Source organism: Atta cephalotes (assembly GCF_000143395.1).
Source record: "Atta cephalotes unplaced genomic scaffold scaffold00001, whole genome shotgun sequence".
NCBI classification, from domain to species: Eukaryota; Metazoa; Arthropoda; class Insecta; order Hymenoptera; family Formicidae; genus Atta; species Atta cephalotes.
Window position 1 is genome coordinate 6494522 of NW_012130065.1, and position 19118 is coordinate 6513639.

At 35.7% G+C, this 19118-nt stretch overlaps 1 protein-coding gene across 1 annotated transcript in view; it reads right to left on the minus strand.

Annotated features, from left to right (window-relative positions):
* Positions 1-425: 425 nt before the first annotated feature.
* LOC105625859 (transcription factor collier) overlaps positions 426-19118 on the minus strand; it is a 92533-nt gene continuing 73840 nt past the window's right edge. The window contains exons 7-13 of the mRNA XM_012207173.1: positions 8953-9034; positions 6664-6796; positions 3345-3499; positions 3119-3245; positions 2685-2987; positions 2154-2414; positions 426-538 (exon numbers count right to left, since the gene is read on the minus strand). Coding sequence (XP_012062563.1) covers positions 426-538; positions 2154-2414; positions 2685-2987; positions 3119-3245; positions 3345-3499; positions 6664-6796; positions 8953-9034 — 1174 coding nt within the window. The remainder of the gene's footprint in view (positions 539-2153; positions 2415-2684; positions 2988-3118; positions 3246-3344; positions 3500-6663; positions 6797-8952; positions 9035-19118) is intronic.

Sequence of the window (19118 nt, forward strand, 5' to 3'; positions counted from 1 at the left end):
TTAATAATCATCTGAGCCATCTTTTGACTGAGCTATTATATTTGTAAAAAAACACCTTCTCGTTGTTCGATATGTATCGTTTCTTAACTAATATGATCATTAACGATCGTTGCAAGATAATTGTCTTAGATTTTTGCACTGATTTGCCTGATTTCATACGAAATTGTCGACTTTAACTCCGATGAAAATGATGATGCCGCAAGCGGTCCTTTTTCCTTTTTATCACAAAAGGAGCAGAAAAGAAAGAGAACCGCAAGTAACTCGAATTCGTGAAGGCAATGTACGTGTGCGATATAATTATTCGATAGTATTTATGCGATCATCTGGATAATTATTCAGATGGCGTTCGCGTTACTTCACTCGTACAACATCTCCGCGCAGGTCATGGTTCATGACATTCTCGTCGGAGCTTACATCTCGTAGCACTATTTGCCATTTGACGAAAGCAGCGGACTGGCAGCGGCTGAGTATCCTTGATTGCAGGTGGGCAACATAAATGGGTTCATATTGAATGGTGATCCGACCACCTCTCCTAGTCCTGCAACATACCCACTGTCGGTTATACGTTAGTGCGTTATTGCAGTAATACTATGACACAATCAATAAATGAGAAATAAACGACAAAAAGCATAATTTATATTTGTAATAATGAAATTATTTAAATAAAAAAGATTTATTTATTTTTTTAAAATAAAATATTCACGAGAGAAGTGAAAAGAGAAATAATTGTTAACTCTATAAAATAATTAAAAATAATAGCAAAATATGTTAATTTTATTTCCTTTATAGGATTATTGTACAGAAATCCATTTATTCAACGTTTTAATAATTCTGTTCAGTTAAAGCTTTTAATTCTTGAGTTAAGTATGTGATTGGCGGCGAGGATTCGTGAAGCTTTCTGATAATCCGAATAAGTACGATAGAACAATGGATAATCTATGTTAAAGTTTCGCGGATATGAACTCAAAAAATATGCAAGGAAAGATACTAGTCATTTTTCGCTTGCTGTGATATATACACGTACATGTATCATGTATTAGCACTTTTATTCCAAGAAAATTAAATTTTGTTACTATAAAATACATATGTCACTTTTGCTAAAGAAATTGAAGCTATTAATTAATACAATATTGAGTTATAAAGACGTATGTATTATGAAAAAAGCAGTTTAAATTTAATTTGAAAATTGACAATGTTCTATAATAAGATTACTATCGCGTCGTAAATAAGTGTACGTACATTCTCAAATGTCATCTCTCATAATTCTTTAATCACAGTGCGAAGGGTGATGGTGGTGGTGATGATAGTGGTGTTGGTGGTGATGGTGGACGGTTAGCGGTTACTGGGCGGCTGTGGCGAGGTGGTGCTGTGTGGGCCAGTGCGGTGGGACTGAGGTGGTCGGTGGTCGTACTACGGGGGCGAACGCACTCCCATCCCCGGATGTATAGAATATGCCGTATTGTTCGTGCGCTAAAACGAAAATGCCACATAAAGGAAAATCATAAGTGCGTGCATCGAATGATAATATTAATAGAAAAAAATATCATGCGTGTTGGATATGTAAACGTATATAAGTGTTAGGTTTCTTCGTTTCAAGTTGCGCTGACGGTCAATATTTTCAGCAAAACTGTTTAGTTAAGATATTTTTTAATAGTAACTAAATATTTTGATTATGTAACAAAGAATTTAGTTATTTTTATATAAAATGCATCTTTTTATTTTATAAATAACAAAAATATTTGTTTACACTAATTAATCAATTTAGTTTACACAAAACTGCACTTTTGTTCAGTACATTTTAACAAAATTTTTGTTGTAACAGTAAAATTTTTATTGATAAAACATTTTTCTAGTGTACACAATATATATTATAACAACGTTCAAAAGCGTATATAAATATAACAAAGATAAGATTTTACGAATATTAAATCTTAGCACTAATTTGCATTATTGAACATTCATAGCATTTTTTTATCACACTGCAATTTAGTTTACGTTTTAATCGACTTTATGCTCCAATTGTAAAAAGTCATCTAATTTAAGAAGTTATATTTCATTCTGGCACAATTTAGATTTTGCGAATATTGCAGCGATATTGTACAGACATGGGATCGTCTGCAGGGATAGAGAAAGAAAGAACGTAGGAGACTTACGTGAGGTGTAGAGAGTTGGACTGCCGGTATACGGATTGGCGACAGAATAACTTCCATTAGTACTATGACTGTGTGGTGTGCTGGCTGAACTACCGCAATAACCACTGGTTACGACACCACGTGGACTTGCGCTGCTGCTTTGTCTATAGGCATCGGCGCTACCGCCGACGTTGGTTCCGACGCTACCACCGCTACCGCCACCGCCGCCGCCGCCGCCGCCTCCACCGTCAGCAGCAGCTCCTGTTGTCACGGAACTACCGTCTAGAAATAGAAACCTGCCCGTCAGACGAACTCGTCAGTATTTCAAGTCGTGAGTGGTTGCCTAATAAATTTAACTCAGGGAGCATCTGCATCTTGATTGGTACGAGTCTCTATGGAGAAGAGATCGTAAGGTATTTTACTATTATAAATTGTATTGTATAATAAATATATACATATATATATATATATATTATCTAATATGAAAATGATACGAGTGTTTTTAAAGGATATTTTAAAGAAATATTGTTGAATAAAAAAAAATGTACATACCGTCCGTCCATTTTGCCGCGCTACCGTTTTCCTGCACCGTCACTGCAAGTTGCCCCGTATACGAATTAAAGGCTGTTGCTGAACTGGAAGTGGGAGGTGCGGGTGCATGCACCGAACCTGGACTTCTGGGTGCTCCAGCAATCCCCATGTTTCCGCTCTTAGGCATACTATAAATGGCTTCCGCTAGATCCGCCGCCCTCTTCAGTACTATCTCTTTCGGAAGCTTTTCAGGGTCACCGGGATGCCGCGGAACGAGTTTCTGTAACCTTTGGAAGCCGTAGTCGATCGTAGGTTCGTTTACCGCTGGAAAATTCAGTAAAGGTTCGTTTGCTATTACTGCGTGATCGGGCAGTGTCATAATCTTTTCGCGACAATTATTATTCGTGTAGATTTTTTGCAAAAGACAGATATCTGGCCTTCTTATTTATACTTACAAACATAGACAAATCTACCAGGCGCTCCTTTACAGAATTGCTTGCTTTTATAATGTAACGTAACGTCAACGACTCCAGGTATTTGTCGCGCCGGTGCCTGCACCTTGATCGCGTGTGGAGTAATAAACTGTAAAACAACAAACATTTTTTATATTTATCGTATTAAAATTAGACATGTCAACAATTAACATTATTATGTACATTAAAATTATTATAAATTACTGACCTCGCTCCAAACTAGCATTGATCCAAAAACTACTTGCAATCCATCGAAGAAATTTTCTCCGATAATTATGACGGTAGATCCACCCGACGTCCAACCTTCATTAGGCGATATCGCTTTTATGCACGGTGTTTGGAGAGGTATTGGTGGATATAAACCTAAATTCATAACATAAAAATACTACTATATTTTCAACATTTAATTTTATTACATTTAATTAGATTCACAATTTGTGTGAAATATATGGCGCTAAAATTTCTTTTAGGCATAATTAGGTTGAATATTAACGATCTTATAATGATCTTCAAAAAATTACGATCAATCTTCCTATAATAAAAAAATTAAGAATAACAAAATAAAAAATTATAAGTTGAGAATTAGATAAAACCAAGTGGTATTCTTGAAAATAACTCCCGACTGACGAGAGGAAGAAATAGAATATGGAAAATTATCTGAATATTCTGTTTATTCGGTTGAGGCCGAGTGGCAGATATATTTTCCAGCGTGGCAGGCAAGTTTTCGAGGTCGTGGGACTCGTGAAAGTGAGAAAGAGGCGGAAAATGAAAGAGAAACTATGAAGGAGAATGGCAGAAAGAGAATGAGACGGTGAGAGAAAGAGAGAATACGAGGAAGAGGGTTGGAAAGCTCGGAGAAGGGTTGTAACAAGAAGGAAAGGGAGGGGGCGATCGGGCCGACGGTGTCTCTGCTTGGAATTTATAACCCAATGATATCATTTTGTACCCCGGCGAAGCCAAGCCACCCCCGGCACCGACCCTGGGCGAAGCGGAGCCACGGCAGAGTGGCTGACATCATGGTATATTGCTCTCAGTGATGCTCAAACACTTTCCACTTCGAGTGCTTATGTGCCGTCACATCGATAAATCTCGGCAGCTTGAAAGATCGCGACATTGTTTATATCTGTACGTATTTAAAAATATTTTTAAAAAATATTATTAATGGTAATTTCTTTACAATCAACGGTTATCCATTTTTGGCTTTATATAGGCTAATAATAAAATAATTATTACATTACGTCAATAAGATACTTAGAATATAAATTCCGGAATGAAATTTCTATAATAAAATTGTATTATGTATACAATTAGAAAGAGTGCACCGTGTACAATTTTATTCATCGGATAAAAAATAAAGTCAACAAGTGACAATCACAACAGGAGCGTTAAAGAGTTGCAAGTGTGGTCCTACGCAAATGGGTATTCCTCAATGGGACATTGGTATTTATTGCGTTCAATGTACGAGAAAGTCGTTAAAGAGACCGGCCGTGTTGGCAACCATCCTGATAGAGAATTGTCGAGCGGCGCGGTGCGGGCCGCCGCGAGGGTGGAGAGAAAGCGAGAGAGAAAGGAGAGAAAGAGGAGGGTTGAAAGAGGGATTCAGTAGAGGAGACCAAGGAACAAGCGTACCAACCCGGAATAAATAAAATCCTCCGCGCCACTGAATGGTAAGGGATGTGTTACTCCCAACCCTCTCGTACCCCTCTTTTGCCACTGAACTATCGTCGAAGTCGAAGAGCCGTTGTACTCCGACACGTTCGGCCCGATTCTCTTTGATCACTGTGAGATCGCGCGATAACTTCATTCGCCGTGGTAAAGACTCGAGAAATTTATCAGACAAACCGGGTTTTATTTTAGCGTAAGCATATAATGATGCATAATCGTATCACTAATATTTAGTCGGAACAGCGAACACTCTTCGATGTCGTTTCATTGAATTCCGATGATTAAATTTTTGGCTTATTACTTTTTAATATGGTATAAACAGAAACAGTATCTCATATTTTTCCGTTACATGAAATGAGTTTGAAGTTTCCACAAAATTTACAATCGTCTGTCTCTCATGTCATAAATTAAATTTTAAAAAGTAGATAAAAGCACATAAAGCATAAAATGAAATCAGCAACGATGTTTTGTCAAATAGGAAATGCGTTATAAAACGTCAGAGAAGATAAATTGTAAGCAAGCGTTTCAAATTTCATGGACAATCAAGATTTGATTTGTATAGCAACTGGGAGAATTCGTTCACAATGACAGCAAAATCCACGAGATACCAACATCCTACGTTCTTCCCCTTTCTCTCGCGTTTCCTGTCTCATTGGTATGCTCGTTTCGGCGTTTCGGGGGATAGCTCGCGGGGGGGATTTGGAAAGAGTGGATGTGTTGGTACCTTCATTGGCGTCGCAGAGGCACCAGGAGGGCGGCGCGAGATAGCTTAAACTTAGCATTCACAAACCAACGCACCGCGGCAACCACGGGGTGGAGGAGAGCGCGAGAACGACAGAGCAGGAAACTGAATGAGAGAAGCAGAGATCGAGATGAGAGAAGCGGGCCAATTCCACTCTCTTTCTTTCTGTGTCTTTGCACTCCGCGGCAGCCAACCAGGTAAAAAGAAGAAACTGACGTGGTGGCGGGTGGAGACGAGAACCTTGGAATCCGCGGTGAGAAGTAGGGGGACAGGCACTCGGGCGAAATTCGAGCGAGCAGAGTGGAGGAAAATAAGACGGAGGAACAAGGAGCGCGCGGAACGGAGCGTGAATCCTTCGTTTCCCCGCATCCCATTGATTTACATCTTGTCTTGGCATAGGTAGGAAGAAAAGACGGAGGAAGAAGCCTGCGCGCGAGAGGAGTGAGCAGTCGAGGGGGTAGCCGCGCGATATCAGCCGTTTGTATGCGCGGCCGACGCCAAACTTTGCTGAATTGCCCTATGACTCCATATATCCCATTCTACCGGTGCGCCCTCCTACAACCCTCTTACGATTCCGCTGCGCCACGGCTCCTGACTCCCGAGTCGTTATGCCGATCTCGAAGAAAACTGACCCCATCCCTTGCCAGAAGGGTGCCGCACGAGAGAAACAACACGCCGCGAGCATTCGAATGGCAATGCCTCGAACGTGAATCGCTCGGGAAGTCGATTTTGATCGACAAGCGTTGAAAGCTTACGACGCGGCGTGTGAATCATATCATCCGTGAAAAATCGATGCGTTGAATAAATGAGGGCGTTTAATGTGCGCACCGGGCTTTTTAATTATCGTCCGTTAATTAATTATCATATTTTCTGCGAGTGCTTTGTTAGCACGGTGAAGGCTGACTGCAATTATTATCGGGGAATAGCAGTTGAGTGCAAAATTAAATAACGAAAAACTGTATGGCGGGCCAATTGGTGTTTACGATCAAATCGAATTATCGTGTAAATGCTCATACAGTTTCATGATTAAATATGCAGACGATATCGATGCTCTGTTCCGCATAAATTATCTCTTTAACGATACTGATTAATTGATAGTATTTATGAATCATATACTTACTATTGTACTCGCTAGGATCACTAGGGTCCAAACGTTTCGCCCTGCGCCCGTGCTTGCTGTTGTTATGGACGAACATATTGTCCGAGACCGCTAGTAATGGTCCTTCCACTCCCACTTGCGTAGATATGACCACCTGTTAGGCAAAATGGAAATTTGCCGATGTGAAAAATGAAACGATTTGAGACAGGTATTCTCTAAAATTTTTGAAGTGAAGTTTAACTCTGAAGAATAAAATCTCATTCTTAAAAATTGACAATTAAGCCATTTTTATTTTTTATTTTTCAATCTTCAATCAATTGTCACTGTTTGTCACTCTTTAGAATTAGATTTCACTTCAAAGATTTTAAAGAAATATTTAATGTGAAAAATAAGACAATTAGAAATATAATAAGTAACGTAATGAATGAATTAATAAAAAGAAATTATTCTTTATCTCATTTGTGTATTCAATCAAATAAAATTTTATGTTCTTATTATATATTTAAAAACATAAATATTATTTTCATGAATTTTATTAAACGATAAGTCCTAAAGTATTTGAGAAACATGAAGATCTAGAACGCGGTATGATTGATGAAACAAATGTTTGAAATTAATAATTTGTATACCTTCGTAAAATTTACGTTTATATCTGTGATTGACTTAACAAAACGAATAGTGAAAAAGACGCTAGTGTGAATAATATTGCATTTCTCTCGTCATGCATGTCATACACCGAGCCAAGTTCATCATATCTTCTATGAACGAGCATGCACAACTCGATTTGTTGCACTAGATACTAGATGCAATTCGTGACTTGCACATACGACGTTTGACAACGATATAATTGCGCAAGTCATATTAAAACACACTATCTTTTCTTACAGTAACGTAAAATATTTACGCATAAGTTATTTACGAGATTTTTAATAAGCTGAACAAAATTATTTGCTAAAATATTTACGCCGTTCATCGCACATGGGCGTTGAAAAGATTTTTCGCAGTAAAGCAGGAAGAACGTTTATAAAATCGAGCGAACGGCTGGAAAATATCCGAAAGTTTTGTCCTTTGCAACTTCGCAACTTTCTCGCGTGCTGGCGATATTACTCGACGAGTAACATCACCACCAACTTAAAGTAAAACGACGATAACCTACACTGCCCCATGGCGGGAGAGATTTTGACTGTACTAAAATTTTAATTTGCAACTTTCGGCAGTAAGCAATTCAGAAACAAATTCAAAAGTACGATGAGTATTCTAATTCTATTTGTCATTGTGCCGACGCATGAAAAGAAGAAAACGAATATAATAATACGAAAAGAGATGATTCATGCAAAGGACAAATTGTTGAGATCTTTGACCACGATTTTTGACTGATGATTTTTGACTAACTGTACTGATCTTCTATTCATTTTTTTGATAGTTATCTTTTAAATAAATATAAGCTTTTTTATTTTTATTGTATATATTGAATGTAATTTATATATTTTATATATTTGAATGTAATTTGACGTATCTTATTACTTTTGTAAGGTTGATTATTTATTTTTTAATTTTATTTTGGCAGTAGAACGGGAAAAATACAGATAATATAGAGTTTTTGTAAGCAAGATTGGCTGTTATAGGATAAGAGGTGAATGTGAAGGTGAATGCAAAAATTATGCTGCTCCAAGAATTAATTGTGGCTACTTTTAAATTATGCATATTTGAAAATTTTGGCCGATTGTCAAGAAAAGTCGTCTAATCAGAATTATCGTTTATATTCATTTATGGAAATGATTTTGATTCTTAATTAAATATATAGAATAATAATAGAGTTCTACAAATATATGGAAATTTTATGCGAAGAATGATACTCTCTACGACGATAGGCGTCACGTGATGTTGCGGCGGAATTTTGGCGTCCTCGTCTCCGTCTGTCCGCCCCTATAATTTCGCGAATCGTGACTTGAATGACAGAAGTGTCTCGCGTAGTGTGTATTTCAGCATTGCGACACGACCTGGAACGTCTTCGAATCAAGTGAGTGGAAAGCCGAAAGCGATTAACTGTACCTCAAATAGAGCTGTAAATCGCGCTATGTGAATTATCAGATAAATTATATTATGAAGATATGATCGTTTTTGTATATCAACAAATCCATAAATTCCGATTAATGTGGGTATATTCGTTTTCTTTTAATAAATATTTTTAATTATAAAAATTTGATAAAAATTCTTAATGTATATAAACAACATTGAACATTCCATTAAATTTTAATCATGCAAATTTATATTTAAGGTTGATAAACAGAATGAACACGGACAACTTACCTGGAACCGTCTCATGTCACGTGGATTGCCAGCGTTCTTGAGGCAGTTTTGGTTACATTTGAGAAAGAACTTGAGGAAGAATCTGCAAGTATAGAGGAGACCAAAGTTAAACGGTTGACAAGGTGCTTAACGCTCTTCAACGCCGGGAACTTAATTAGAACGCGAACTTGGCTGGAAAGCAAGACTGAATATTGTATAAGCCAATCGCGAGTCCCGTTCCACTCTCCTCTATTATTCAGCATTTCTCTAGATTAAACTCCCGACTACGTGTTTCTCGACCTATAGGCCTGCACGGCATTGTGTACTGCACGAAATATGCGGCTACTTCTCATCGTCCTGCCGCAATGTCAAAGGACACTCTTGTAATACATTTTTACAATGAAAAGATACCATCATAATAAGCAATAAATATAAAATATAATTTTCTCTTCTATATCATACTTTATAACTATTTTTGTAAACATATGTAACATAACTAAAATATAACATAAAAAAATTATTTACTTCTTAAAAATATTAAATACAAAGTAATATTTTAATATATCATATTTTAAAGTACAATTACTGAAAAAAATGTTTGCATATACTTTTTATTATTAATTTAAAAAAATACTATATAAAAATAATAATATACACATGTTGAGTACTTATAAGTACTTGTAATATAGGAGTCATGTAAGATTTTGAGATATAAAGATATATATATATAGTGCATATATACGGAGATCCTACCAAAAAGCCTCAGGCTCAATTTTCATGAATTATGCAAAACGCCGAGAATATTGAATTTTAGAAATTTTTTTGAGTCGCACCTCACTTATTGGTTCATGTCTACAGAGATGGAAAGAGTTGACTGAGGCACAAGGAGAGTTTAGAGATCAGGTAGCTGAATGTCAGACTGAGAAGGATCGAGAAAGCGAAGGAAACGCGTAGGAAACAATCAGAAAGGCCGAGACAACGCGACGCCAACAACGACACTGGCAAGAAGGAGGGGTAGTTTTCTACGTAGCTGGTAGGCTTTTTGTCCCATGGGACGCCATTGTCATTCCCTCCGAAGAGTGAGTCCGTAGTACTAGAGACTTTATGGAAAAATCAAATGCATACCTTAAAATAACGCCTTTTTGTCTGCAATTCTCTCACGCAGGGATTGCCAAAATTGCGGAAAGATCACTTGATTGATATTTCTTAATCAAGAATAAATAGATTTTTAATTACCTTCTAATTTAATTAATTTATAATTTAATTAATTTAATTTCGTGTCAAATGCATATCTGTGGGTGATTTAGACATAAGAGAAGACATCGAATAATTTCTTGAGTTCTTCATTAAAGAAGATCTTCACACATAAAGCATTAAAGAATCTAGTCACACATAACTTCAAAATTTCAAATTAAGACTATATTTATATTTTATTTATCCAGGTCGCCAAAAGTATTTAATTCACTTGCTAAAAATATATAAAAATATGAAAATATGAAAGAAAATATGAAAATATAAAAACGAAACGCATTCATCGTGAGAGCGCAAAAGAGAACATTGGAGTGAAGGACGAAGGGCGAGACGACGTTTACGGGAGGATGGGAAATTCGGCGATACGGAAAGAGAAAGGGAAAGAAACGTATCGATCTTGTGTTACACGCGTTTTCGCATCCAGTCGTGGAACTTAGGCAGGTAGATGGTAGATTCGCGCGTGAGAGTTCAGTCTAATGTCGCGCGTGTTTCTGCGCGTTCACGGAGAGTCGAGCGAATTTAATTTCGTTTACTCTTAGAGAACGTTAAGATGTTATCGCGATGCTGGATGGGTATTCAAAGCATTGTACTATGGCTTATCGCGGCCGTGGATCTTGCTCTAAACACGATATCTTCGTTGCGCCTGAGGCGTCGCTCGACAACGCTGCCTCTAGTCGTTTACAGATAGGAATACCATCGACCGTACTTGCACCTACGATATTGCGAGAATAGCACGAAGACGCCCCTTTAACGACGCCGACGACAACGGAAACGAGTCGGTAACCGCCCTCAGATCGAGAGCGTTTCACTTTGTATCTATATTGAAATCGTGTGTCACTGTTATTTAATAAAATGCGCCGACGGCTGAATATCTACATCATGTTTACTTCGATCATTTGATATAGGTAATGAATATTCAATCTATTTAAATATCTTGCAAATTTGAAAGCATTTATATGTCGCTCTCTTTAAAAGTGACATAATCAAAAAAATTAAATTTCTCAGAGAAGAGAAAATACTATTTTTTAACTTGACCAAAAATTAATGTTAATTACATAAACATCAGCAAAAAAAATATATTCTTAACATGATCACAATTGTCGTTTTATATCACTTTGTTTCATCCTTAAAATTAATCCTTAAAAAAAACTACGCTTTATGAAAGACAACGATTTTGTTTGTGAAAAAACATTCTTTTTAAGTTGTGATGCTTTAATGATTTTTTTAAGTTAGGTCACTTTTAATGATTATTATTAGGATATGTTTATATGATTTATTTATGATAAAAATAAAAAAATCATATTTTTTAATTGTGTCATTTTTTAAATAAAAAAGCGGTGTCTGTTAATCAAATGCAAGCCGAAAATAAAGAAATAAAGTTGAAAGAGAAAAGAAAAGGTATTTAAGAAAGTTTAACGCGATAAAAAGAAATTATATATTTGAATAAAAAGTCTGAAGTAATTGAAATATTCCGATCAGCGTTTCGCGCTCGCCGCTTCCAGCAAAGAAATCGGGCAATCCGCTTTCAGAATTTGACGCTAACAAAATGACCCTACTTACGCGAAAGAGTTCTATGAAGAGGGAGGAAGGACGTGCGCTTGCAGGATCGGCAAAGGAAAGATAGGTAGGCTATAGATCTTCGCTTTTTTATATGGGATTCGTTCATCGGCAACACTAATCATTTACGACGCTCCCGTCGCGCCATCGCCATGGCACTTTATTTCTCTTTCTTTTTCCCTTACATGAGATCGTTTCCTTCCGCGCGTTCTCGAAGTATTGGCTGTTAGGAGCTAATGGATTGCGTTACCGACTGATTCAAATGCGAACTGGATTTCATTCTGGGCTCGATGGGGCGGCAGTATCGATGGTGTCGTAACGCGAACGCGTGCAAGAAGAAGGGCTAGTTTCTTACAGGGGATCAAATTCGATTCCGATAGTCTATTAGATTTTTCTCTTCCGTTGACGGCCTTCGCGAGCTCTTGTCAGCCTCAGAAAAATCTATTCCGAATCGCCGCTCAGGACACGCAATAGCTATACACTTTACATGGAAACATTAATGCAAGATATCTGTCTTATGTTTTAAATTGTAAAATATTTTTGCATATATAAGTTTTTCATTACATAAGATATATATGTAATGAGTGTATAGATATATATGTAATAAGTGTATTATCTATACAGAATGAATCAAAGTCGTTGAACCAGCTTTTTATTCTATGAGAAAATAATTGACTATACAAATTATAACTCAATTAAGTATGAAGTCGATAATTTTCTCATAGGATAAAAAGTTGATTCAACGACTCTGATTCACTCTGTATGTATATATACATATATATATATATATATATATATATATAAACATATATAATTATTTTTTAGGTTTTTAAATTATTTTTATTTTATATAATTTATTAATCATGTGCATTAATAATTAGTTAAAACATATTTATTGTATTTTTAAAATTTAATTAATATTATATAAGCATAATTAATATTATATAAATTTTCATTAATAATTTAAGTCACTTCTCAAATAAAGAAGATATATTTTGCGTTATTAGAGATATGATTTTCACTTAAAATTTCATTTATATAGAGAAATCTATTTTATCTTATTTTAATGCACCAACATCGGTATAATAGTTTTAAATTAAAATTATTTAAAAACAGTTTGTTTGAAATTTTTCAACTGTTCGCATTCGCTAACGAATTGATACGAAGGAAAATATACAGAGGCGATTCGATTGCGAAATCATACCCCTAGTCTACCCTCCGGAGTTCGCATACCTTTCCATTCCCTCGGATCAAATAGAATAAAACGAAGCAGTAGGCAAAGTGAGGATTGGAGGCTGCAACGGGATGACAGGGGAGAGTGGTAGCTTGTAGCAGAAAACGTTCGTATCGTTCGCTGTTTCCAGTTTTACAGCGAGCAACTTTGCAACGTCGGAGCGGATGAACGAACGAGTGAGGAAAAAAATCAACGATATAAATGAAAAAAAAAGGCTAAACATCGGAGGCCCGCGAAGGGTGAGAGTTGTACGAGCAGCAAGCGGGTAAACAGAGTCGAATGAATTCAATCAAACCTTGCAGTAAATCATCGGCATTCGCACGGCAGTTTTGTTTATGTTTTTCGTGTACCAATTAGCGATTTTTCTCGCCGTACCGTAACGCCAATGTTCTTTTCTCTGCGAAAACTATCGACAACGACCGAAAATAATTTTTCACGCTTTGCGTGATTTATAGAAACAATATCTCGTCACAATTTATATATCAATTATAAATATATTCGTATTTATAATATATACGAAAAGTATATATAGAATTAGTATGAATAATCTGAGAAAAAATAAGTGAATTAGGAAGATTCTTCCTTCTCTTTGTTTACTTGCCACCCGGTACGGCATTCGTGGGTGCCAAGTCGCAAGTAAGTATCTTCTGATCTAGTAAATATATTTCCAGCAAGGGCTGAATGGATATAGGGGGCTTACTTGGGGACTCACGCGTAATAGTTCCAAATAGGGTGGCATTACGCGTATCAGAAATCCATTTTCTCCCACATCGGAGAATCTTTAATCATGTTTTCGGTTCTCGCTGTACGCCCCTCTTTTTCACCACTATAAAAGAACGGATATAACGTGACGAAAATTCAACGAAGAGATTCGTGAACGAAGTTAATGTCGTTCCTTTCATCGTATTTTATTCTTCGTATTTCGTGTTACACATACATAAAAGAATAGAAATCATTAATCGATAAGATTCGTTGTTTTTAACCGTAATCCGTACTTAGCTTTTTGTATGTGATCAGAAAGAAATCAAGCGCAGAAAAGGGTCTGCTTAGACGACAGAATTTTGCCGAATAGGCGTGTCCAAATGTGCTAATCACCTCTACTAATGTAACTGAACCGACTCTTCCATTATATTATATCTTGGCAAATAGCATCAAGGGATAGATCTCATTATCATTCTTTTATTTCTGGTATCGTAATGAAAAACTTAACATTTTTATTAAAATAGAAGATATCAAAAAATGTAAGATAATAAAAATAATTTTGTTTTTTATTAGAATGTAGAATTAAATAAACATTATTAAATCTATAGTTAATTTAATGTAATTTAAGTCGCCACTGCTTCTACTCAATATATCGTTATTTTATACTAAAAAAATTTTATACTTAAAAATGTATAAATTTAATATTACAGGTTTAATAATGCAAAGATTATAAATTGTACAAGCAATAAATATAGTTTAAAACCTTTCATCTTGTGTATTCACATATAAAAAAAATTATATATATTGTATTAATAAAAAAGATTAAATAAAAACTTCCTTATATTGTAAAAGTATATGATTAATATTTATCTGTTAAATTGAAAAAAATAAAATATAAATAACGTTATAAGTACAAGGCTTCCACCTTGAAACAACTTTTGTAAGCAATACCGATAATTTCCACTCGATCGGATATATTTAAGCAAGAGAATGCTCGGGAGTAATCACGAGTGCATAATGCAGACGAGCAAGACGTCAATTAGTAAGAATGTGTACGAAGGTCCGTAAGGTATAGGAAACCACCTAGAGCTGTATACCTTGCATACACCTTAACCAGGGTTAGTAAGGGGTTAGCGAAGTATCAGGGGATGCTTAATGTTTAACTAGCCTCCATTACGCCCACTGCCTCCTCAGCACCCTTCCTCTCCCTTTCTGCACTGCCGTCATCTAGCGTCTACCGACTCGTTCCTTCGGATTCTCTTCTCAGGAAGTATTATAGAGACGGCTAAGAAGGATCGCACGTAACTATCGGTTAATACAGGAAATCATTTTCCAGGAATAAAGGCATTCTGTATAACAGGAGATTATCTTATCGCTCTGATACCTGATTTGAGGTACAACGATTATGATAATATAAATTTCGATTGTGAATAACGTCACAAAAGTAATTTTTAATAAATAAAATAAAAAAAATGTTTTTATTAAAGAAATATCTTAAAATTAATCAAATAATTAATAAAATTTTAATAATTGTATAATTAAACAGAGAATTATACTACTATATACTATAACAAAATGGAATGTTTCCATAATGCGTACCGATTAAACATAAGTAAATTTAATTTATACAGGAAGCAGCGAGTTACGAAAGCTGAGAAAATATAACGACGTATGAAACGTACGAAACGTTTAGTTCCGTTAGAAAGGAAGACATCATTGTGTTTAACATCCTCTTATCAGAATGTAAATAGTTGTTCAACCAAGAATCGGCAGCAGAATAAATTTACGTGCAATCGTGAAGAATGAGTTAATGTGTTTCACCATTTTATGGTTTTACAGTTAGATAAACTTTGCTTTTCCGAAAGAGAAATGCGGTCAATAATTTTTACTGATCTAATAGCATAAATAAGGGTAATTGCGTACTTTTAATTATAATTCGAAACGTGCATATATGTACATTTTACGTATATGTCAGCTTGTAATTACATCTTTCCTAACCAGGACATTCGATAGCCAATATAGCGACATTACATCATTACGTAATCTTGCACTTGCCTTCAGCTGTGTTCCGAGAGTGTCTTGTACTTCGAGTAGATGCCATCGTGTGTTTACGAAAGGAAATCAGGCGATTGACTACGTGTGTAAAGACGGGTATCTTAACCAAATTCCTGCCAATAGGGAGGATACCGTTTGCCTAAGTTCTAAGACGGCTGAAGCTAAGGCTATTCGGCAGGCATTGCTAAGGTATTGCATAATTCATACCTAAGTAATACGTCTTACTACGTAGCGTAGTCCCGAACTAACGTATCCTGTCATAGTCTCTGTGTTGTGAAGCCGTTCACCCCCGCTCTCACCCCATATTACGTCGACCCCTCGCCACGACAGCGAGATACCCCTAATGGCAGTCTATCACATTAGCCGCAAGACGGCTTGAGAGGCTGGCTACCATAACTAGATTTGCCTTGCACGTACGGCGCATCAAGCGACGATTTACCACGTATCGCATAGTTGGCCGTAGCTATTAACTGGCGTAAGCTCCCGACTTAGCTTATGTCGACAACGTGACTGTGCTTAACACAGCGTGCCCAAGGAAGGATAAATCACGCGGCACATCTGAGATAAGCGATAAGAAAGCCGCAGATCCTGTATCAATTCTGTTTTTTATAATGTTTAGAAGTGCTATGAGTTTTACAAAACATCATTATACATGGCAGGAATAGTTTTACTAAAAAATTTTGCTAGATACAGATCTGAAAATAATGTTATTTAGATTATCAAAATGATTATGTAAGACGCTCTAACTGATTGCTAGAACGTTAAATCTTTTACAGCATTGTCATCGACGCTTAAGAGTTCTGCATAATTGTTTCGATTATCTACAATTATTTTCAGATTTTGATCTAGCTAAATTAACATTACATATTTCAACTAAACCATACTTTTCGTGTACGTATAAATTATAAGTAAAAAAATATATACGCATTTTTATTATTTGCTATACTTATTCTTAGAAATTAAATTCAGTGTAATTTCAAGTAAAACAAAATTTCTCTATATTTTTTAATGATGGAAAGTGATATGAATCATATTTCTCGTATTTATATAGCGTCGAAAATTGAAATTATACCAACATCAATTCCTGTTGTTTATTAATTTAATTAAAATAGAGAGAATAATTGTGAAGATTGTTAAAACATAAGAATAATTTAATTATTTTTGCTATTCGGACAGTTTCACGATTATTTCTGGTGGATTACGTCGAATTTTCATCGTGTCTGGCGCTGGATAGTCGAGTAACTGTAGTGTGACGTGCGAACTGTGAAAATTGTTGAATTATCTCTCTGTGCCTTGGGCATACAGCGCTCGGACAAGGAGCGGGGCATTTCCATAAATGCATCAGAACCTCCAACCGCGTAAACTAACTTAACGCCGACGACGATTCCCGCGTCGGTATACGAGTGTACGCACGATTTATTAATGCCTACATTTAGATACGGAGTCCCTTGAGAGCACAGTAGGGGCGGTTAGGAGTCTCTCAAGTTACCGCTGTCAAATATCGACAAAAACGACCGTAAGTCGCGCATGCTCCCGTACATCATGTGGTTGCGGAAGACAGAGAAGCAACACGCGTATCACAACATCCTGCTGCATGATATGTTGAAGGAACATATAAAACGTACACATCTATTGCTTTTTTTTTCAAATTTAAAAAGAACAGAGTTCAGTGCACCTTTTGCAATCGCATCTCTGCTTTAAGATACCCGATGCTCTACAGGCAGAACAGTAAATTTAATGTTAAATTACATATTTAATGCCATTTTAATTACTATTATAAATGCTACAATAACGCTATAAAACACAGCAGCAGCAGGATAAATTAATGAAGCGGTATTTTATTTCGCTGTGAATTAAAGTAAACGAAATTTCATGTTCAAAGATAACTTGACAGTTGGATAAAATAAGCAGTGCATACTGAATAGATAATGCGGTCATAAAAACTGGTAATTTGCAAGTTGTAATTTAAAATTCGCAAGAAGAGAGCGTTACAGTTTTTATTTTCACTAATAGTTAGGAGACAATACACACCCAATCAATTTTCATGACACCATGAGAATTTCTCGTTTGCAGACAGTTTAGAGTAGCGCGTGTCAGTGTACACGGTAATAACACGCCGTAAGTTTGTCAACGGAAGCTCGCTTAATCCCGGCTAACCTCGTTGCCTGCTCGCGGAGTTTGTCGTCAAACTAGGGGAGCTAAAATGTGATTTTAATATTCGCGGCTCCTTTGAGGAAACTCGTGAATCCTTCCTTAACAGGCTTACCGAGGGAGCGCCTATCCTCTCCCACAGGGTCTGCAACCTGCTTTGAGGAGTGCACTTACTTCGAAACTCGGCACAATCTCTCATTCCGCCACTAACTTTCAAGCATTTCATTCTTATTTTAACCATTACTAGAAAGTAATGGTTATTTTTCTTTCTGATTACCGTAAATTTATATATTTATTTTTGTAAATTCTATATTATATAGCCATTTATTTTCTAGTTCACTAAGTATTTGTAAAACTATGACAATTTGTAGACTTCGTTTTATTAATTTAATTTTTAAAAAATACTACATCAGTACATGGCAATTTTTTCTTTTTTTTGAGTTGTGAAACAAATATACTAATTACGCAATTAAAATTTTTTATAATTTTTTCCACAATTTTTTTCCTTAAAGGTACTCTTTTATAATCCCGCGACAATTTCTCGGTTAAACGTAATTACCCTGGCGGAATTCACGCTTACCAGGAGAAAAAGTCACCTCAATGAACGTGATCTCTATCAGGCTTTATTAAAAAATATGTCTTAATTCCGCCTGGGGCCACGTTTTTAATTTCTCCCTATGGACGTTCCTCTGTGCCGATGAGCGCCCGTATAAAGAATCGCTGAACGAGTGGACTTGGCAAGCGAAGCTAATTACTTTTGCAATGGAGAATCGTCACCTCAATAAATTTGATCTATTCACAGAATATGGAAAAGAAGTATCTCTCGAAATTAAATGCATGTATTTGATTTCAAACTCTATAAACATTTTCCTGATTGCAAATACAAAAATAGATATTTTTATTATTTGTACCTTCTTTTATAAGTAATATAACATTTTTTAAAAATTTACATAGTTTGTAAAATACATATTTCCTATAATTTTTGCATTTGTGTACAGAGACTGAGAGAAAAGTGTTTAATATTTGCTGTTATATAATTGCATGATAAATTTTATATTCATTTTCAGGGACAACTATAAATTCTTTTTGATATACAGAATAAAAACAAATATAATTATTTTTGCAAATATTATAACAATAAGAACTATAAGATATAAAAACTGTAAAAATAAAACTCCTAATCATGATTTTTTATCATATAATTATAATTACAAATCTCAAATATTTTTCTCTCACA